Genomic DNA, 23,728 nt, shown 5'->3' with positions numbered 1-23,728 from the left:
TTACACACTGTTACTTAATAAATTAAAAGGAGCTGTTGTTCATGTATGACATAAGTTGCATCGAGAACACAAGCACAGTTAATATCCATATCTCCAACACAACCTGGATATTTTCCCATCAAAACCCACATTATAGTGTATACATGTACTGTACATAAAACACAATGAGAACAACTACAAGTACCTACAGCTGTAAAAGCTACATTTCTGTTTGTGAACAGTTTAAATTCACATATCATTAAAGCATGCCCAAAGGACTATATGATTTGTATTAAAAATAATGCATCGTCTCCAGTCAGTGATGTCTGATCCCACTAAGTTTCACTACTTTCCGACTTCCTGAAATTCGAATATGGATTAAACGACTCGACAAAACTGTCCATCATCTTGTAAATAAACTCATACTGATCCTGCAACCCAAAGAGACATACATTCAAGCAATGTACAACATAAATGTACACACAGCATCATCTAGTAGACTACCAAAATAATTCATTTTCTCAGTGACATATGCATCATCGAACTCATACAATCGTTACTTGTCATTGCAAAGATAATTGCCGTCCTTCTACTGTAGTCATGACTAGAGGTTGTTCACATAAGTTTTTTGTTTTTGTTTGACTATAGACATAAAGTGACAGATCTAATGTTTATGGAACCAGCGACCTGATAAAGAAATGACCTACTACCGACAAATGCCTTAATATGGAGAAATGCCCTGTCCACCGCAATATTTGCCGTCTTTTCTAGGTTAGAAGATCTAAAGTATTAGGGTCTCTTTAAATCCCGAAATGTAGTAAGTTAAAGTTTCCTGCACATAACTATAACTGTAAACCTTTGCTTTGCCCTTCAATATATATGTACTGATCTTGTGCTTTAATGTCGCAGCAAATCTGCCTTGGTTCTCCACCATCACAAGCAGCACGGACTCATATAACTTTACTGTGTGTGGGCCCACCCACCCACTCACTTACACACACAAATGCGCGCACACACACACACACACACACACACACACACACACACACACACACACACACACACACACACCAGTTGTCACAGTAGTAGCCAATTATATCTGTCTATACTATATATAACATGATTGTTACGAGAAATACACTTGAAAACACCACCCACCCACCCAGGGGTTTCCCTATAGCGCGCTGCGCTGTGGTGATATATGGTGATGACTGTGTCTCAAATTATGTGATGACTGTATCTCAAATAATGGTTGATAAGGAATGCCAAAAGTTACTTGACGGCACAGCACATAATTTTATCTGCCCAAAGCGCAATTACTTGACGGCAGAGCAGCATCCAATTATCTACAGGGTTATAAGTCTGTCGCGTGTTGACCTGCCATTAGTCCCAGCTCACCACACCCACAGCTTTGTAATTGGCATTTCAGACCTTGTACACATAATCCTGTAGATAACTAGGTGCTTGTCTGCCATCAAGTAGATTTGGGCAGATAATTACGTGTTGTGTAGTCAAGTAACTTTTGCTTTCATTGTCAACCCTCTTTTAAGGTAACTGTTTACTTAGCCTTGAACTTCCAGACCAGAGTGCACGCAAAGCACGAGAACTCTAGTCTGGACCAAGTCGATAATAAAATGATTTCGGAAATAGCCTTCTAAGCCAATCAGCTCCTTATAGCTGGAATGTCGGTTGTAAATTCTAATTGGTTTAGCAGTAATTGGTTATGCTAAGTGCACGCCAAAGCCGTGACGAAGACTCTGGTGCACGCACACATCTTACTTTTAATTTCAGCTTCAGTTCTTTGATATTTTCAAGCTTGCAGTGACAGGACATGCACAGCAGTGTCGCTAGACCATCACCTTTGACAACTGGTCGAGCGGTTAGACTAGCTAGCGATCTGCCAAAGAATCAAAGAGTCGTCGTTTCATGCCGTCTACCAAGATATCGCCTCAATTCACAGTATTTACTCACAGGACTACTAGTATGCATAGTAAGCTGTACAAGTTCAATTAAATGTCAGCTAACATTACCTGTAGTCTATATAATCTAACAGTTGTGTTGATGATAAAAGACAATAATGCATATCACCTTGACCTAGTGACTATCCATGTGGCATGTGTTCCTACCACGCTATCATGACATTTATGTCAGTGGCTACACCAATAAGTCTGACAATCATTAATTAATTAAAGTTACTTCTTCTGTTTAAGATAAGATCTTGGTGGCTAATTAATATTAATAAAATACCGCACTGTTATTAATTCCTGGGAAACCCCTACAGATCCTTACCCCATACACACCCCTACCCCATAACACCCCTACCCCATAACACCCCTACCCCATAACACCCCTACCCCATAACACCCCTACCCCATAACACCCCTACCCCATACACACCCCTACCCCATACACTCCCCTACCCCATACACACCCCTACCCCATACACACCCCTACCCCATACACACCCCTACCCCATACACACCCCTACCCCATACACACCCCTACCCCATACACACCCCTACCCCATACACACCCCTACCCCATACACACCCCTACCCCATACACACCCCTACCCCATACACACCCCTACCCCATACACACCCCTACCCCATACACACCCCTACCCCATACACACCCCTACCCCATACACACCCCTACCCCATACACACCCCTACCCCATACACACCCCTACCCCATACACACCCCTACCCCATACACACCCCTACCCCATACACACCCCTACCCCATACACACCCCTACCCCATACACACCCCTACCCCATACACACCCCTACCCCATACACACCCCTACCCCATACACACCCCTACCCCATACACACCCCTACCCCATACACACCCCTACCCCATACACACCCCTACCCCATACACACCCCTACCCCATACACACCCCTACCCCATACACACCCCTACCCCATACACACCCCTACCCCATACACACCCCTACCCCATACACACCCCTACCCCATACACACCCCTACCCCATACACACCCCTACCCCATACACACCCCTACCCCATCCCACCCCTACCCCATCCCACCCCTACCCCATCCCACCCCTACCCCATCCCACCCCTACCCCATCCCACCCCTACCCCATCCCACCCCTACCCCCATACACCCCTACCCCCATACACCCCTACCCGCCAAACACCCCTACCCCCATACACCCCTACCCCCATACACCCCTACCCCCATACACCCCTACCCCCATACACCCCTACCCCCATACACACCCCTACCCCCATACACACCCCTACCCCCATACACACCCCAACCCCCATACACACCCCTACCCCCATACACACCCCTAACAACCATACACACCCCTACCCCCATACACACCGCTACCCCCATACACACCCCTACCCCCATACACACCCCTACCCCCATACACACCCCTACCCCCATACACACCCCTACCCCATACCCACCCCTGACAAAGCAAACCTTGTACATGTAACTATTATCCCCAACCAACTCTCTAACATGTCTCACCAATGATTGAATCATGTATGGTCGTTGACTTCGAAGAGCTCGCACTGCCTGAAACACATCGATAACACCTTCTGCTCCTAGCTGTTTAGTCAAAGCACTCAAAGCACAAAAGACACCCGTTCTTCCCACTCCATATCTAAACCAACAATTACTACAAAACCAAGACTAAAACTCCATGCTTGAACATACTTGCAATGCACAATAACCGGTCCTTCAGGCACTGTTTTCTGCCACAATTCAACCTGTTTGATTAAGTCCAAGACAGCGACTCCAACATCAATATCTGCTTTGACATCGGGCGACCAAACTTGCAACTGGAAGTGCCGCACGGTACGAGTGTAATCATACTAAGAATGCATACCAGATTTCAATCATTGCCCACATTCATCAACCCAACGTCATTACTCCTGTCGATGATAAATTGAAGTCCCTCCGACTGTAAGTACCGTACTCTTGGCTTGACAGCAATTCCACTCTGTAGTTTGCAAACGTTGCATTCTTCTTAGATGGCCAGTATCTTAGCTACGCATAAACACACATACGACACAATGCACTACCGGCAACTCAAGTAAATTGCTACCTGTCCTTCTTCTTCTAAAGTACTTAGCATGACAATTGTAGACGATCCGTGCTCCCAAACCATCCTCCAAAAGTCATCCATTGTAACTGCCATTGGGGCTTGAGTGGCAATATAAGCATTGAGTGTTCTGTAATCCTAGATCAAACAGCAGAAAAGAGTATAGAAATGCTACATTAGAAAATTACCAACGGGTCATGCAGGCAACAACTACACAACAATAGTAACAGAAACTATAACAAATCCACATTAGTTAGTGCAAAACACACAATGAGGTCAACTAGTTAAACACTTGAATACAAAAGTTTAAGCCAAGTAGTTTACTTAATTAATTAACTAATTAACCTCGTTGCATATCAGTTCGTTAATTATAACACAACTTTACCTGTACACCTGATGATGTTATTGGTGTTCACATAGTTTCGTAAAAATAATAGCATTGATGCGGTAATTTCAACCTGTAGCAGTGTTCCATCTACACTTTTTGAGCAAGGCCCCATTTTTAATGTGCCCTGTCTACCTTCAGGGTAACCTGTCTCTTTGAGCAAGCCGTGAAAAATTATATATACACCAAAGACAGTTCAAATACAACATATCCTTGTTTATTGTGCCATTGTAAAGCATTACTAACTTGAGCCAGTACAGTATTCCTTTTTTGATAGTTGCGAGCCAAGGTGCCATTCTTACTACAGTAAAATCTGTAGTTGTGACCACCTCAGTAGTGCAACCACCTGGCTAAAGTGACTATTATTCTGTGCATGAACCATTTGTAATACAAAATAACCTTGCTAATGCGAACAACTGGCTCATGCGACCGGCGACCATTGTCATAGTGACCAAGCTGAGGCCTCAACCTAAAAAAAAGTCAACCGAATGCGACTTTCCTACACAACCAAACTTCACTGAGATCAGAGTACATCAGCCTTTATACGAAATATTTAGTATTTAGAAGCTTGAGACCAGCTTTGCATTCCACTGGAAGAGTACTAGTGTTATCTCCCGGTATTGCACATGGCCATAAAAAGACAATCGTGCGTGGTCGTATTACACAGGTTTTACTGTAACCCATTGCCTTGCCCGATCCATATTCTAGATAGAAACACTAAGTACGGTACCGTAGTATACTACCCTTTGATTAATTAATTAATAAACCGTAATGGCAATTCCAAAGTTTCATTATAATTTTCACTGCTACAAGCCTCTACGAGCAAGCCGTTTCAACTCTGTGGCACTGCTCTGAATACAAGAAAATATCAACTAAATTGAAGTCATCGTGCCATGCAATAGATCCTATTCAGACTAGTGCTTCGACTAGCTCTGCAATAAGTTGTGTCACACTTTAAAGATTATAAAGTAAAGCATTTTGATTTGCTTGTAACGAGTAATCCCAACGATTATGGTAATCATTCACACATACTGTATGTCTCATCAGACAATAAATAATCAAACTAACGCATAAAGTAAAATATTGACCAAAATCTATTTTGGCAAATTTCTAATTTTGATGAATTTACTATTTTATGAGTCACCGTCAACATAAACGTACTAATTTTCCGTCTTTGTCGCAAGCACATGATCAAGTGGGTTGCAAATATCAGTAGTCCAGTTGAAAAAATCAAAATAACACAAAAAATTACCAATCAGCAGTTTAGTTATGTCGCCAATATACATGAGTATACAATAGCTAGAACGATTACACAACGTTAAAAGTTCTCTAATAAATAAAATACTTACGTTAATGAAACTAGCATTGATGTAGTCGGTGCCATCCACGCCAGGTGATCGCCTTAATATCACACGACCCTTCTCAACTGCAAGTAATAGATGTCACTAACTGTCATACATCAAAACGATAGCAACCATACTAGGCACAATATCAGGATCTCTGTTCTTCGAAGAATTGATGTCTCGCTTTCCTGCACAGTATTGTAATGGAGGAGGAGGATCCCTTGACAACTTCTACATACACACATAAAGTCTTATTAACCAGCAATGTTATTCAATAGAGTACAAACCTCAAACTCGACTTCAAATCCCGATTTGCCTGACATGCTATCAATTTCCTTCAACTTCTCAACATGACCTTGCAAATCAGAAGCAGACACTTCTGTAATGCCAAACTCTGCAGCTTCCATAAGAGAATCATAAATGAAAATATACTGTGCCTATCAATAAAAATCAATGAGCAATTAGACTTACAAAAAAGCAAATACGCCATTGTGAAGAGTACAAAGTACAAAATTTATAACAAAAATAATAAGAAAGACTTGAACCATGATAGTTTGTACTGAATGACCTTTACCTAGTAGTCCTCGTGATTGGTAAGAAAGCAATGTTTTAATTTTATTGCAGCGGTTTTTATATACAATCCAAATAAACATTAAATTCTCTCATAAAAATGCTAATGGTTGCATACATGCAAAGTCATAACAGTATAGTATGTATTAATACAGTCTGCGTCAAAACTATTGACACATTTCCGGTTTACTTGTACTAATTTTGGAAAGTTTTCTTGTTTTTCTATTTATTAAGAAAGTGCACCAATTTTTCTCAAACAGCTGAAAAGCATGCAATCACGAAAGCTATTCCGTACTCTGCGCATCCGCGTAGAGACCTTTTCCATCATCAAATGAGTCGTGAAAGACAACACAGTGATATTCTGTTACATACCGCTCCAGTACCAAGAAGCCAAGATCTGCCAACTTTTACGTGTTTCTCACTCTACTGTTTACTGAATTCTCAAAAAAATGGACAATGGAAAAGGAATTCAATGCAGAGCTTCCCGTGGAAGACCAAAAAACTAGCTGAAAACCATAGAACAGCTTCAATTTGTGAACATGACGCCACAAGGAACAACAAATCAGCAAACAAACTTGCCCAACAGCTGACAGTGCAGTATCAAAGCTGTCGTTAGTTCTAACTTCCACCAGCAAAAGAGAACTTCATGACGCAAGTATCACTACACTATGCATAAGAAAATTCAGCTGCTAGTGAAGCTAAAAAATGAGACTTTGGGCGCCATGGTTTTCTCAGTTGGCCGGATAGCTCACCAGACCTTGCACGAAAGAAAACTCCTGGGCTGTCATCAAGCAGTGTGTTGAGCTTCAAAGGCCTCAAAACATTGAAGACACAATCCAGGCAGTGGCACTTGCTCACGTCTTGTGATCTGTTGCGCTACATCAAATGAACATCTAGCCAAATGTGCCTGTCTAGAAGAGCTATGCTAGCGAGGGAACTGCTATCAAAAAATAAAAGGAGGACACAAGCTACTGATGTGTACTTGTGAGTTTCCAAAGTCTAGCAAATCTACGAGCATACACAATAGTTCTCTTCTATCTACAAAATGTACGGACCTGAAACGAATGGGTTTCTGCTCACTCTACCCATGGCTAAGTCTCCAAGTGTAAAAGTGTCAATACTTTTGACGCGGACTGTAGTACTAGGCAGTACAACTTATAGTAGTACAGTGTACCTCAGTCTGCACCATCAGATTCCTCTCCATTCTCATTTTTGCTACAATACTTCGTACATCAATGGCACCATTAGCCTTCATCTGCTGCAGACCAATGTCAATAGCAACAAAAGTTCCTGTCCTTCCTACACCAGCACTAAACACAAATGTAAAGTTGCATAAGATTCAGTACAGCAAGCAATGCATGTATGCAGCTACAACCAAACACAAACACAAACTGCAGTAGAGACCAGTACATCACATAACATTTAACTCACCTGCAGTGTACAAGAACAGGACCATCGTCTTCAACCACTCGACATCGTACTTTACGCACAAATGATAACAACGGAGATGCTTGTTCAGGAACACCGTGATCTGGCCATACAGTAAAGTGGTACTGACGAATCGTATAACATCTGTTACTACCAGACAATTCTTCATCACTTGAATAGGACTAAAAGCAAACCCGACAACAATCTCATAATCTATTATATTGCACACTTATTGACTATGACTAAACAACCAATAAAGTGTGATATGGTGTGTGTGTGTGTGTGTGTGTGTGTGCACGCGCACGCGTGCGTGCATGTTAATCAACTGATACTTAACAACACATTGCCTTACCTTCCAAAGCTTCAACGTTCGAATGACGTAAGACGAATAATCTGCCACATCCAATAATTCGACATTGAAATCGCCATACTCTTGTCGACCCTCGTCAGGCCAGTACTGATTACACTTTATCTATACAATTATCATATAGAGCAGTAAACACAACCAAAATCTATCTTGTTCCATTACTCTTCCTCGCTCTCGCAAGTTTGTGACCATCACAATAATTCTACAATTATTCTCCCATGCCATCCGCCAAAAATCACTGACTGTCACAGGCACTGGTCCTAGACACACACAAAAATGCATACAGATGAAACAACAGTAATGCAAACCGTATATATATATATATATATATATATATATATATATATATATATATATATATATATGTGCACTTGATCAGCATACCTTGAGCTGCAATGTATTCTTTTGCTTTTCGAAAACCCTACATATAAATGCCTGTGGCTATATAATATCATTATATTGCAAATTAATGAATATTACACTAATGAAGTTGGCATTTATGTAGTCTGAGCCCTCCACTCCTTCAATAGACTCTAGTCGAACCCGCGTCTGGTCAACTATAAAACAGAAGACGTGCTTGAGGCCAACTGCACACAACGTTCTGTGAGGTAGAATACATAATCAGAATACATAGAGATACATGACGTCATATGGACGTCATACAGTTATATGTCTTGCATTGTTTACCCTAACCCCATCACTGACAGTGTTACTGCCATTCAAACCGCTGTCAACCATTAAACCTGAATTGGATTGTGGTGTAATCCATCATCTCTCAAGACAAACTGATGCCAGTAAATCCCATCCCAACACTAAGCTAAATACTGATCAGCTTAAAATTACTACTGATAGTGCTGTTTCTCTTCTTCTCTGTAATTTCCATGGTCCCAGTACATAATCAATACACAGTAGTGCTTTTGTAATGTATGTTATTTGCTGACAAGACTCACCTGCTCAGCAATCACACTTAAATCTTAATGTAATTAGAACAAGCACTAGAACCTCAGAAATATAGAGACAGTACAACTACATGTCCTGTTTACAAACCTAGAAAAAGGCTTTCCAAAATACCTAACGTAAACGTTACTGTAGCAATAGCAAAACATGATTTGATTCTTTAGGTTTTGACTGATATGACAATTTAATAGGAAAAAGGTATGCATCAGTGGCCTAGAGAGATGTTCACGAGCTGTGGAGGTGGGGCTGTACCATGAATGTCATCATGAGTAAGCCAACCTACCTCGCTTGCCAAATCGTATTGCAAAAGTCACTGGCACAGAAATTTCAATTCCTACACTGAGTGAGGAGGCTTCAGCCCCCATTCCCCCTGCCTATGCCAGTGTGCACATTTTCATTAAAAGCACACAACTGGAAGGCATCAAACAGCTTGAATTCACATTGAATAATACAGTCCGCGTCAAAGCTATTGACACATTTACGCTTGGAGGCATGGCCATGGGTATAGCGTGAGCAGAAACGCATCCGTTTTCACGTGACGTACGTTTTCTAGATAGAAAAGAACTATTGTGTATGCTCGTAGGTTCGTTAGACTTTTGGAAACACACAAGTGCGCATCAGTAGCTTGTGTCCTCCTTTCATTTTTGATAGCATTTCCCCCGCTAGCTACACAAAGACGCATTTGGCTACACATGCGTTAGATGCACGGCAACAGATCACAAAGCGTGAGCAACTGCCACTCCGCCTGGATTGCATCTTCAAGTTCATGAACGTTTTGTGGCGTAGAAAGCTTAACACGACGCTTGTTGACCGCCCAGGTTTTCTATTGGTGCAAGATCTGGTGAGTTAGCAGGCCAATCAAGACCGTGACGTGCCCAGAATCTCGTGTTTTAGCTTCACTACCAGAATTTTCTTAGGCATAGTGTAGCGATATAGCCTGCGTTATGAAGCTCTCTTCTGCTGGGGGAAGAACTGATGACAAGTCCTTCCTGCGCTGCTAGCTGATGGGCAAGTCTGTTTGCTGATTTCGTTGTTCCTTGTGTGCGTCATGTTCACTAGGCTGTTAGATGGCTATCAGCTAGTTTTTTGATCTTCCACGGGAAGCTCTACGTTCTCCAGCGTCCAATTTTTTGAAAGGTCAGTAAACATTACAGCAAGAAACACGTAGAAGTTGGGAGATCATAGATGGCTTCTTGGTACCAGAGCAGTATAGTAACAGAATATCGCGGCGTTGTCTTTCACAACTGATTTGACGATGGAAAAGTTCTCTAAGCAGATACGCAGACTATGGAATAGCTTTTGTGACTGCTTTTCAGCTGTTTGACAAAAATTTGGTGCTGGTTTCTTATTACATAGCAAAACAAGAAGACTTTCCAAAAATTGTACAACTAAACCGGAAATGTGTCAATAATTTTGACGTTGGACTATATATAGATAAACTGTAAGCACTTTCACACAAAGACTGAGTTAGATTTCAACTACAACTGGGTTACAAAACTCAAAAGCTGGCACTGCCTGCATGGCTTGAACCAAAGAGTTAACCAAACACACACACCTTATTAACACACACAAGCTCAAAATGGTTACTCTTCTTCTCATTGCTAATGCTGCTACCAGTACCCTACCATTTAGAGACTCGAAGACTTAGAAACCCTTAAAGCAACAAGCAGCAGTGACATGCTGACAAAAACATGGCTAAATATGCAGTCTCTGCTGCCGTTTTCTTGCAGACTAGTTTACATTCTTAACTGAGGTCTGACTGTGCATACAAACTACAGTTTCTAGATATGATTACTCCAGGCTAATGTAAACACCATATGCTTGAACAAGAGTTATAATTACTCTATGGGAGTTGTTAGCTTAGTTTGAACAAGAGATCTGTTGTATTACATTCTATAAACAGACATCTGCTATGACCACTAATAACTCTGGCAGGATCACATGAGAACTAGTTCCATCATTAACCACTTCAATATGTTGTCTGAAGTTAACCATCTGGCTGATCCAATCTACTACACAATATCCAACAATTCTCCCTGCCTAACTCATCTAACTCAAGCAATAACACAACCTACACTAATTAATTAAACAACCAGAAACAAACAGAAACATAAGAACTTTACTTAGTAACTTACAAGCATAAATGTTTCCATATCTGTTCTTTGCTTCATTGACTGGATTAATACTTGCTGAGGATACATAATTCTTTGATTCTGCACCAATTCTCTAAGTACAATAAAAATCCATAAAACAAACAGACAACCTCTCTGAATAGTAGCCTCATCACCTCGTACTCTTCACCAAAAGCGATGTCAGTGTGCATGTGCATGTTTCTAACATGCTGAGAGAAATCCTCCACTTTCACTGCACTATCAACAACACTACCTACAGAATTGGTTCTCATAAACTCTGAAACAAGAAGAAGCCATGAATAGTAAGGAGGAAGTCAACAAACACTTGAGTCTAAATGAGTCTAATGTGAGAACTGCTCTAAATGAAATGAGAAAGTTCAAAGGAAATAGCATTATGTACGCAATGTTGCTATCTAATGTGACCCTACGCGAGTTTGACCAATGTAAGTCAATCAATACCTTCCCCAAGGTCAAAGAGGGTGGTACATAGCATCCTGCACGTGCAAAACTGTCACCTACATAGACGACACTACCGCAAAAGGTAAACAGACTATAATACTGGCTCTGCTGGACAAGAGGCGATGGCCAATGCGCGTAATAGTACACCACAGACACTCACTGTGTTCCAAGAAGCCAACAGCGTGACGATTAACAAGCGCCAACCCCATGCCGTTCGTGTCCCTCCCATTCTCTCTGACGCTTCTCTGAGAATGCTTCCTCGTCAGTTTCCTACGTATACACACAATCGAAACGACATTGAGATCAACACAACACTCGCAATCATCCTACAACACAAGAATGACCTGAGAATGCCGCGTTTCTTCAGATACACCAACATAACACCGACGACAGCAGTCACCACGAGTAGAGTCACAACTACTGCTACCGCCGTCGCAGCCGTTTTCTTGCCGTCTTCGCTCTCTAGACACCGAGCACCAGATGCACTGTTTAGTTCCGAGCCAATTTAGCTCTAGCAGATGCTGTGCAATGACGTCCTAGCTACTAAATGCTTACACTTCAAAGCCTAGCGTACGCCCAGCCGTCCGTCTCCTGAAACCAGGAACGAGGAAGTACCGCAGGGACACTCCCCAGCGCAGACCGCAATCGCAATGCGTACGACAAAACGTCGCTGTGTTTACAAACATAGATGTGTACCTGGGTCGGCGACAATCCTGTCGGATACCGTGCTGTCACTGTAGAGCAGCTGCAAGGGCAGAAGACGCAGTTAGTGTTTTCAAAAGTGAATGGAGTTTGCGCGTGCAATGATATTGAGATTGAATGGAAATGCGGATGCTGAAGTATTATTCTATCTTCAGGTACTTTATATTGCATTGACATAATGATACGGTAATTTTCTATTACCTTGTACCAAGAAAGACGCTGTAGGTACTGTACCGCTTCCTCAATATTTATGAGAGTCATGGTCATATCAGGCAAGTTAAGTTAATTATTAAATTTGCAGTCATGGTGACGTCCATTTTCTGCTAAACAACTTAATTTATTAATATTGCCTACCAGAAATGTTGCGCTACACAAAAGTTTGCGCAGACTGCGCTATTTGCAATGAAGGAATCCTACGTGTTTGATGACTACCCACCCAGTCAGTGACTACCCACCCAGTCAGTGACTACCCACCCAGTCAGTGACTACCCACCCAGTCAGTGACTACCCACCCAGTCAGTGACTACCCACCCAGTCAGTGACCCTGAGACTAGCTGGCGGGCTGACTTACATTTCCTCGCTAAATATGTTATGTGCTTGGTTAACACAAACAGGCTAGCCAACCTAATCAATAACCAACATAAACAGGCTAAGCAAGATTTATGTGCAGAGAAGCAGTTGGTAGCCTAGCTACATGTCAATATAAACTTGTATAACAGTGGTCAACAAATACTGTCCCTGGTATTCAAGAGGTAGAAATCAAAATTATGTACAATCCCCCTGCAAGATATCAGTAATATACACATGTGACAGTAGAGTCTAGTCTGACGTCATCAAATAATTACTGTTTGCTTGTTTGTTTGTGTGTGCATACAAATGTGTCTGTCTGTCTGTCTGTATGTCTGTCAGTCCATACATTTCTTATACAAGACATTATTATAGTCCACAATCTGTCAGTCTGTCAATCTGTCTGTTTGTCTGTCAAACCTGCATACATTTTTATACATCAAAGCTAATACAAGTGAACTAAAGTAACAGCAAATGAACAATAAGTGTCACAACTACAACTATAGATTACACAAATTATTGAAACACATAAGTAGAATTAATTAAAGCTCCCCTATGGAGCCTACAAATCATGGGCGTACCCAGGCATGTTTCCAGATTGCCTAGAAACCCCACCAAGAGGTTGCTGTCACCCTTACTGTTAGAGCCGAGTCAAGGTTGCTACACATTTATTTCCACAAATTTTCAGAATGAAGCATCAGTTGATTTTGACCGATTTTGTATCACAATCTAGCATTGTAATGACTCATGAAGATGCGCTTGAAGCAGGGGCTCCATTGGCACCAACTGCCTACAACATGCTACGTCAGCTATGTATCAATTTTAGTACACTTTCAATCAGGTATAGTAAAAAATCTTTCAAAAACTTTCTCACTTACTACTCAAACGACTAGTGATGATACAAGGTGTTGCAAAAGTCTGGCCCAATAGGAAGCTACAAGCAAAAACTACTAAAAATATTTTAATGTATCAATTATCAGTTAGTTATCAGTTACAACACATGCTCAAATAGCAACCATTTACTTTTATATACATTTCCAATGCATTCAACACAAGACCTTGCCAATTTAAAAAAATTATAATGCTAAATACATTTCCTATAATAAATGGAACCTACAAAGCCAGACTTTTGGGACACCAGGTCTATATGGCAAAGCATGCGACATTAATCTTACTGGATCAGTTGATTCTGTCACAGTGTACACTCGAACAAACACTCTATAGCCCAGATTCTCAACCAGAGGACCATTGTAAGCCTTTCTCACTTCGAGACTAGTTTGAGTCATGATTGTGGTATCTGTTGAATCTCCCAGTTCAAATGTGTCAGGCAGTTCTTCACTTCCATAGACAGCAGCAAGATACACAGCACTTGTTTGCACACTGTGAGCAAAACCATAATCTGTTAGATTTCTTGGCTTAACATTTGTTGGATTTTCCATGGTTTGGTAGGTATCACTTCCTGTCTCTTTAACTTCCTTGACAACAATGACTTCATAGTGACTATAGGACAAACAAATAAATACAATTTTGTCAGTGCACTTTCTACCACATATCAAATTAAAGGAAGCAGTAGCTTCCTGGTCAATCTGTGCCAACTGAAACTACAGGATTCTTGAATGACAATCCTTCTATAATCTATAAATACTAGAAACTTATCACATTGAAACGACTTACTAGACCCTAACCTGGCTGTACTCACTGAAAAATACAGATCCAAAAAATCTCTTCATTGATGGTACATCTGCACACATTTCAACATTTCCGTTGTCTCTGTGATATCAATGCAGTATGCAGTTTCAAGTAAGTAGCTAACAGAAACCTTAAAACGCAGAAATATTTCTGGTAAAATGTGCTATGCTAGAGCTTTCACGTAGAGGTATCATTAACAGCATTTCACTATACTACGTTTACACTGACAAGACAAATGGGGACCAGCCAGCCTGTTCAATTAGTCCAGCAGGGTGTGAATTGTTGAACAAGCCAGCACGGCTTTACACTGCTACACAGTCTAGGAACAGGCCAGATAGGTGTGTTCAATTATCACATGATTATCACTTGTCCTAAACATAAAGACATAGCCAAAGGAAGTGCTTTGCATGTGTTCTCATCTAAAAATGGCATGATAGAGTGTGGCAGGCAAAGTGGCTCAAAAAGACTGCAACTGACGCACAAGAGTCATTTTTGGAACTGCTGTCAGTCTAGAAAATATTTCTTTGTTCGAGTGACATCCCTCCAGCTGACTCTGGGCGGTTCATCTACCCACAACGAAATGAGGTATAACGATTTGTCGTCAGACCACGCCATATCTGAGAGTACAACAGCTGCGCATGCTCTTGTCGATATACGACTGTGCCATCTAGTCCCATTTACACTACCTGACAGGACCGGGCCACACTGAGCCAGCCCACCCACTCCGACTGCTCCCAACTTGTGTTTACACTGGCACCTTTGACCGGGCAGCACCGAGCTGGCAGGGTCCAGCTCAGTTGAACGTGCCAGTGTAAATGGGGTATAAGATAAGAATGAAGTATGAAATCTTTTAACTATACGTTACATAGTGCTTAAGAGTTGAGTATAATTTTCTTCCAACCTGATTGGTCCATTAGTTGGATCCACATGTTGCAGTGCTAAGAGACGTTTATTGTCAGTATTGCCTTTTGGCCGCAATGGCCTGGATGGTTCTGGAGGAGCTATAATGAAAACACAATATACACAATGCAGCTCAAAAACAGTAACGGTGTTCATATCACTAATCAAACTGCCTAGACGTCTCCCACAATTGCTTCTAAGACTAAGCTGTTGGTACATAGCAGATATCATCTTACATATGCTTGTAATTGTACAAAATGTTACTTTGCACTATTTTAGTTACATGTAACAAAGTGCTAAGGAGCAAGATGTCTCACACAGGCATAATGGAGCCTCCATGCTGTCATGACAATGAAAAGATAGGCAAAGAGGCAGTGTACACATGCATGGGATGCTTGTGAGTCGTGGTGTGTGTGTGTGTGTGTGTGTGTGTGTGTGTGTGTGTGTGTGTGTGTGTGTGTGTGTGTGTGTGTGTGTGTGTGTGTGTGTGTGTGTGTGTGTGCATGTGTCTGTTTTACACTGTGTGTATTCCTAAGAACAGTACATACCATTAAAAGTATCTCGTGCTCTATCAAGAAATAACTATACATATTAACAATCCAAAACAACACACACCTGCTCTCTGAGTTGTCACATTGACCTCATTGCTTGCACCACTTTCAAGTCTTCGACCATTATCCACATTGACTGCAATTATATGTATCATGTATGTCTTGTCTGGCAGCAAATCAATAATTTTATACTGTAGAACACTCAGCAACGGAGACGAATTTGTTTGTGAAAGTGCAGATTGACGATGTTTTACATAATACTTAATATCTGATGGAGGACCATTGATACGAGTAGGTGCTTTCCATACAACCTCAATAGATACAGAAGTGACTGATTGAGCTGACATAATATGTGGCGAACTAGGAGCTGAACACATACACCAAAAGTTAGGTACAATAAAGACAAGACATATCACTGGTGGTAAGAAAGACTTGCAAATAGCAAGCAAAACAAAACATGGAAACAGATCAAAAGATGGGAAGGTACCAAGACAGAGCTAGAGAGTCAAATGCAAGTACAAGCAAACACACTGACATACAAATGTGCAGACAAGCACACACACAGGCAGATAGAAAACAAAACAGACACACAAATACACAGACAGACTAACAAACATGCAGGCAACCAGATACCACATTACCTCACTTTCAACGGCATGCTGGTACAACAAGAGGTTCAGCAGCATGCTGTTATATCCATGCCACTGAAAGTGAGGTAATACGGTAGACAGAGTAGACACAAACATATCAACAAAAAACCTTATTTGATCAAACACAATCTCTACTGCAAGGCTGATGACAAATCAGTACCTCCAATTCGTGTACGATTCACTTTACACACTGGTGGACCAAATCCAAACTTCGTTCCAGTCGCAATGGAAATCTCATACTGTGTGAATGGTGCAAGTTGATCAACAGTCTCTGTCAGTCGACTTTTATCTTGCATGACATCCACTATTATATTTCTTGGATCGGCAGTTCCATTTGTGGCAACAACAATCAAGTTGTACTTTGTAACCGAGGTGTGGTGTGCAGGAAGAACGGGAGACGACCAGATGATAACAATAGAACTAACATTTGGTATAATTTTGATATCTTCTGGAGGATCTAGTAAACACATCATATAATGTTAGCACAAACAATCATAAATACCAATAGAAATACTAACATGCATATGACACACTACATGATCGTAGGTCTCATCATAACTTGTAGAACTAAGAAAAACCACACGACTGGCAAATAACATGCCATAATTTACTTCTTTTATTATAGCAATACATACGTTGCCATATATTGTTCTCTAGTGTACACGTGTACGTTTCTGATATTGATGATGTTGGTGATGGTGCACATGACACCACCAACACAAGTTGATCAATTATTATTACAGTCGAATGTCACTTATCTGAACACTTTCGTATTCGAACACATTCGAACCCAACCCTGTTCAGAACTCTAAATATTTTGGATAACTGACTCTAGCTCCTGGTGCACAACCAGGTGTCCCTCAGCTTCCGAGGCTGCCCATCCACACTCAAATTGACAAATTTCAGGCCCGTAGCAAGCAAATGGAAAGTGGTCTGGCTGAAAGCGTGCTAATGGCTCTGTTGTAAAGTAGCCTTGTATTTCAGCGACCCCGGGAGCTACAAAATTGGTCCGGACGTTTGAGACCACCTGGATCTAGTTGACAATTTAAAACGTGGAGTTTGCATGTATGATCAATAACATATTAAGGTGTTTAGTACTAAATCGATTACTTATCTGAAATGAAAGTAGATGAAATAAACCTCCAGTGAAACTTCACTCTAGAAAAAAGTGGGCCAGACCAGCCAGACCGGCACCTAAGGCCCTGCTCATTTTTTAGACTGAATATATCTATACTGAACAACAATCATCGCATAATAACAAATAGTTTATACCATATAATGTTACTAACTTGGCATTACACCCTATTGCATATGAGCATTTGTAGAGGGCATCCGAGGCACTCTGCATTTGGTTAACTGATGCGTTCAGATAACTGGTGTTCAGACACCTGACATCCGACAGTAATATTGTTACTTAATACGCCATTTACAAATTAGATTTTGGCTCAGAGTATAAACAGTTTATAAGGTTAGTCCTATTTGATTGTTGGTACACTGGCTGCTATTGCACCAATCTATATACTAGTGCACCAACGCAACAGGTGTCCCTCTGTTTGTCACAGAAGCTGCATCATTCTATAAACATCCATCACTGAAATAGAGTCAGCTGACGCCGTCACAGTAACTGGCGTTCAGTCAAACTATACAACTGCCCCTATTGCATTCTGCAGAAATTCTGTCGGTCCTCGTTAATGTGAGACTCACTAGTCATACACCACAGTGAAAAACCTCTAACAGGGTTTCCTGCACACACCTCAACCAGCCGACTCAGTATTTTATTAATATCAACACAAGTTTACTAATATCTAATGTAATGCAATAATATCACATATAATGATATAATGATGTAATGCAATATGTGTCATTCCCTGCGGGTTACCATCCTTGTGATCAGGAACGTAGCTTATTGGACTTGTGGAAAGCTGACTTCTCGTGATCTTCTACACCTCCGTGGCTCCCAGCTTCAAACATGTCGTACCATCAATAAATGGTGACTTCTTTGTTTTACTATCCCATAAGTGGTCACAACATCGACAGTAAGTATGAGCAGAACATTATCATTTTACCATTGCTATGGACTTCCTTCTTTAACCAATAATGATTTGGTGCCTCAGAGACGTACCCGCTGGTCCAGTTGATTTGGTTTCAACCAGACCACTTTCTAATATTTGTAGTTTTACCAATGGACCATTCCCGGCAACTTTCAGAACAGGGCATAACTGATTAAATAATTTTTTATTTAATCATTCTACATGAGACAGCTTCATATCAAGTGCCTGCAGCCCCACAGATCAGAATGCATAGAGCTTGCAGACCTGTTCATTCTGGTTTTAGAATAGCAGATAGTAAGTGGAACCAGATTGTTGCTTCTGTCATGATCACCTCCCTCTAATGCCTCATCGCCCTATAACGTTTTGTTTCCTACGAGACCCTTCCGGGAGTCTATGAATTAACTGCGTGCTAACTCTGCACAAACCCAATGCATAAACTGTTTGTTCCCTAGGAGACCCTTCTGGAAGTCTAAGAGTTAACCCGGTGCTGCATTGTACTCTGCACAAACCCAATGTATGTTTTTATACCTGGCCGTTTTTTCACTATGAGGGCAATGACGCTTAAGACGTTTCATTCTGTCACTACATTACTATGTAACACAAGAAAAAATTACCTATCTTTTGGGTCTGTCTGCACTTGCGCATCTGTGCTTGCTTGCAAATTTTCAACCGGACCACTTCCAAACTGCCGGCTACGGTCCTGTGTCTACTGGTCAAATACAAAACTTTGGCTTCCTACAATTGCTTGTAATGACTTCTGTGGTTCCCATTCGCTTTCATCAGATTCACTGTTTGTGTACTCTGCGATGGGGTATGGTTGCTTCAAATGGGATACATTACAATCGATTGTCCTCAACTTACAGAACAAAGCAGGAGTCATCAATTTGAGCTATTGCATATGCGCATGCGTCAATAGCCCCAGTTGCCAAATGTAATACAGAAAACAAGTATATAGAAAAAAGAGTACTGCTAGGAAAGTGCGTTGGCAGCAATTTTGACAGCCAACTATCATTCTCCACAGCCGACGGCTGGACGACTCTGAGAAAAACCCTGGCTAACATTATATTGCCACTACGTCAAGTGACAAACACATTGAGTCAATAAACAGACACAATGCCAAATTAACGTAGATACAATAGCATGATTGACTAACTTAATTGATCAAATGTACTTACACACATACTGTATAGCCACCAACAAAAACTGCCCTTGAATAAAAGCCACACTTTGACCAAGAACCTTCACATATAAACAGCCCACAACTAAATGCCACGACTTTTACACAAAATACGGGTATGAGTGCGAAATACTGCATGATAGTTGTACAACTGTCTTTTAAATACCATGTAAGATCACTACTATCGTACTCTGGTAAACATTCTGCACATAAGCCACCGCCAAATAAAGGCCACCATTGAATAGTAGCTCAATCTAGGTCATGGCTTATGCAGACTTGGCCGTGACACTTATTGGCAGCTTTACAGTAATAAAATAAAGGAAAACTGTATCACATAAAAGTGTGTATTTATTAATTAATTAATTTTCTCAAACCATTTGAATCTGTAGTGACCCACAACGTCGTTGTATTAGTGACATCACTGAGAAAGTTAGATAAATACACAGCCTGAATTTGGACCATGTATTTGGTCGACCGTTTGATTCCACTCTTTACAGTGACACTTGTGTTCTTAGTTGTTACATTCATTAGTGAGCTGCTGTCGTTATACTTAATGACATAGCGGTGAAGAATGGTACTGTTGTCAACTCCTACTGGTTCCTATCAACAAAATACACATAGTGTTTATACACTGCCAAGTTAGAAAAATCTAGTAAAATTAGCAGAAAAATGTAATTTGACTAAAGACATGTCCACACTTGCAACCGAATCGCAATCTGATCACAATAAATCCAATCCACATTGGGAGGTGGATTTCATGATCGGTTAAATCCAATTAGAAATAGTGGGTGTTACCTTCACGTACACTACAAGTGTAGTTGGAACATCTAACCTTCTTCACTCATCTTTGTTCTTGCTTACCTTATGTCGCTGTATCACTGCTTTCCACAAGCAAAGAACCCACATGTACCCATCAGTCATCAGTCACATGATACCAAAAAGAGGATGAGGTATCATTTCAAAGTGCAGTGTGGACACTCGCTATCCTGACTGGATTGTGATCCGATCACGATTGATTCTGGTCTAGTATGGGCACGACTTACATACTACTTCAGCTAAAACCAACACCATTTAAAGCTAGACAATATATCAACACCACAGAAAGCAAAAATACAAGCACATAAACAAGCGGAACTACAGTTCAAAAGAACCAACAAATTCTGCCACAAACATCATGCAAAAATACAGAAAAAACATTAATTAATTAGAATAAAACAAAAACACATACTTTCCACTGGAGAATAAAATGATATAGTCCCTTTTCCAGCAACTGGAAATCTGTTGGAGGTGGAAGAACTAGATGTTGATCTGGAGATGGTGTTGGTGTTGGTATTGGTGTTGGTGTTGGTATTGATGTTGGTGTTGGTGTTAGTGTGGAACTTGAAATTAGACTAGACACAATTGGGATTGTTGCAGAAGATGGCATAGACATCTGAAAACTCGTCGTTAAAGGATTTGATACTGAAGTTTGCTGCATAGATGGTGAAAATACGAAAATACTCGAAGATTGTGGAGATACAAGCAATATAGTCGAATTCATTGTTTCAACAGCCACTGACATAAAACCAGAAGTAGACTCTGTGAATGTAGCATTGTCTGACAGAAGGCTTGCAGTTGGATACACTGATGTTACAATACTAGTGGACTGAGTCGACGAATTTGATTCAGGAGCAACAGTCACATTTCCTTGCACAGAGTCATTAGTTGTACTAACTAACCCAGCTACCATTGTCGCATTAGGAAAATTAGTCGAAGCACTTGACATCTTGGATGAAGCTGTGCCACTGACCTCCTCTGATCTATCACTTCTAGCGTCATTGACAGAATTGCTATTGCTCTGCGAGGTAGCCGTTGTAGGAGAAGTTGATGTCGCAACGACATCTGTGTGTAAAAAACCAACACAACAATAAACCATCTTTCAAACTCATAGCTAGCTATTCTATGTGACCTCAAAATTCAATATTCACATTAAAGACAAACAAGTTTCAAATTTTGTATAATGTGAGTATATGTCATGCACAAAGCTTGATATAGACAAGCGTGGATATGGAAAAAGCGAGGATATAGACAAACCGTGGATGTCTAGTTTATGGTTAGAATTAGGGTTAGAGTCAGGGTTAGGTATGCATAGTTTGTATTAGCAATCCATGGTTTGTACAGGCAATCCATGGATTGATCCACCTTTTGCACACAACATATATATTGTAGTTCACATGAATACAACACGCAGTTGGTTTCTAGACGATACAAAGAGACTAGTAGTGGCCATCGCTTGGGCCTCCAAAATTGTGAAAGCCAGCTGCTAAGGCTATAAGACTTAGTCTCTGTCAATTGTCTAAACAACCACACCTACAAGGGCCAGGACCCACCCATGCTAATTAGCCAATAGCCCATATAGGCGTGGTCCCTAAAACGCTGACATCAATTCTAAACTTGGTAATTCGGATTTTCGACGACAGCCTCGATTCCACCTAGTACATTGCAATAATATAACATAATAATATAACATATAATATTATATTATTATGCTATATCATTGCCCGTAATAATATAACACAGTAACACACCAATTGAATCGAATTCGTTACATTTCTACGTAGCACAACTACAAATCTGCATGCAGTCCAGTGTTGCAGCTCTCATTCCAAGCAGTGACAACAGCTAGATTTCCTCATCCGACATCACTCCGCCCCACACCACGCCTTACTGCCATTTCGACGACCTGTTTCACGTGTCGCCAGTCTCTCAACAGTCGCCAACTGAAAGACTTCACGCAATGTGTCAAGAAGCGAATACGACAAGAAAGCGTGCGCCGGCAGATAACGCTAAATTCCGACATTTCTGTCTCGCCCTTTTCCTCCATGTACGGCGACGCTCTAGCTTGTCTTACGCGAGACGAAGCTGTTTTAGGCACATAACAAGATTTTGACTCACCGTTGACGTTCCAGACGACGAGAAGTGTGACTAGCATGAAGACGACGGCATGCAGTCTCGTCGCTTCCATTGCGGCAGAGAGAAATGAGCACGGCAAGTTTAAATCAAGCAGGAAAGGAAGACGAAGAGACAGGACGTCTAGTGTAGCGACCCGGTTCTGTAGAAAGAAGCATGACGTCACGGGCTCCGCCCAACGGCAGCTAATTAGTGTCATACCTGTAACGATACACAGTTGCTGCAGTGTCGCCTTTGGACCCGCCTTTGGACCCAGCAAACTATGTGAAGCTTCTCTCATTACGATTTTGTTGTACCAATTGCTTGCTTTAAGTAATGCTTGAGTAGGAAAAGGTCGGTGTTGTTGTCAACTTGGATGTGTCGCTATTTGCGTAGGTGCGGTCAAACATATTTGAGCAGTCTGTGGTAAAGTAATCGGTACGTAATCGGTACGTTATCGGTACGTAATCGGTACGTAATCGGTACGTAATCGGTACGTAATCGGTTTCGGCGTCCACGGTTGGCGCGTCTACACGAAAATCGCCATAGCTGAAGATTCAGGTGTCAGCGAGAGTACTGATCGTCATCAAAACATTGGAATAAAATATAGGAGCTTTCTAACTAGACTTGCTGGTTCTGGACAAAGACTCCAGAGAGAAAATTTAGACCAGATGCGTGCGTTGAATTGCGCTTTTAACGCGCGTTAAGCTGCTCCACTCTAATACTGCTTCTTTCATGCCCTGAAGGATAAAGTTGCTTTTTCATACGAGACTATTTTTCTGTCTACCTCAGTATTCTTTA

The 23,728-nt window shown here is 41.2% G+C and overlaps 1 protein-coding gene across 1 annotated transcript; it reads right to left on the bottom strand.

Annotated features, from left to right (window-relative positions):
* Positions 1 to 78: 78 nt before the first annotated feature.
* LOC134185571 (receptor-type tyrosine-protein phosphatase delta-like) lies at positions 79 to 23,103 on the bottom strand. The gene is made up of 26 exons (XM_062653385.1): positions 22,934 to 23,103; positions 21,228 to 21,880; positions 20,374 to 20,599; positions 16,932 to 17,228; positions 16,186 to 16,488; positions 15,572 to 15,671; positions 14,157 to 14,481; positions 12,409 to 12,457; positions 12,057 to 12,174; positions 11,873 to 11,982; positions 11,409 to 11,530; positions 11,257 to 11,347; positions 8,645 to 8,721; positions 8,549 to 8,585; positions 8,327 to 8,424; positions 8,150 to 8,269; positions 7,801 to 7,979; positions 7,544 to 7,679; positions 6,087 to 6,236; positions 5,937 to 6,030; positions 5,806 to 5,882; positions 4,075 to 4,209; positions 3,900 to 4,016; positions 3,684 to 3,841; positions 3,495 to 3,630; positions 79 to 410 (listed from the first exon to the last, which is right to left on the bottom strand). The coding sequence occupies exons 1-26, from the start codon at positions 23,001 to 23,003 to the stop codon at positions 315 to 317; spliced, it is 4,074 nt and encodes a 1,357-aa protein (XP_062509369.1). The 5' UTR covers positions 23,004 to 23,103; the 3' UTR covers positions 79 to 314.
* Positions 23,104 to 23,728: the final 625 nt, after the last annotated feature.

The sequence above is a fragment of the Corticium candelabrum genome, chromosome 10 (genome assembly GCF_963422355.1).
Source record: "Corticium candelabrum chromosome 10, ooCorCand1.1, whole genome shotgun sequence".
Taxonomy (NCBI): Eukaryota; Metazoa; Porifera; class Homoscleromorpha; order Homosclerophorida; family Plakinidae; genus Corticium; species Corticium candelabrum.
Note: the sequence above shows the minus strand (reverse complement) of the source record. Positions and strands in the feature narration are given on the sequence as shown.

What these genes read in the sequence shown, in the direction of transcription:
- LOC134185571 (XM_062653385.1), bottom strand. Translation starts at nt 23,003, where the DNA reads ATGGAAGCGACGAGACTGCATGCCGTCGTCTTCATGCTAGTCACACTT. An exon ending in ATATGGAAACATTTATGCTT is followed by an intron (nt 8,722 to 11,256) that starts GTAAGTTACTAA and finishes TCTGTTTTATAG; the next exon opens with TTGACCAGACGCGGGTTCGA. An exon ending in ACTTGCGAGAGCGAGGAAGA is followed by an intron (nt 8,270 to 8,326) that starts GTAATGGAACAA and finishes ATAATTGTATAG; the next exon opens with ATAAAGTGTAATCAGTACTG.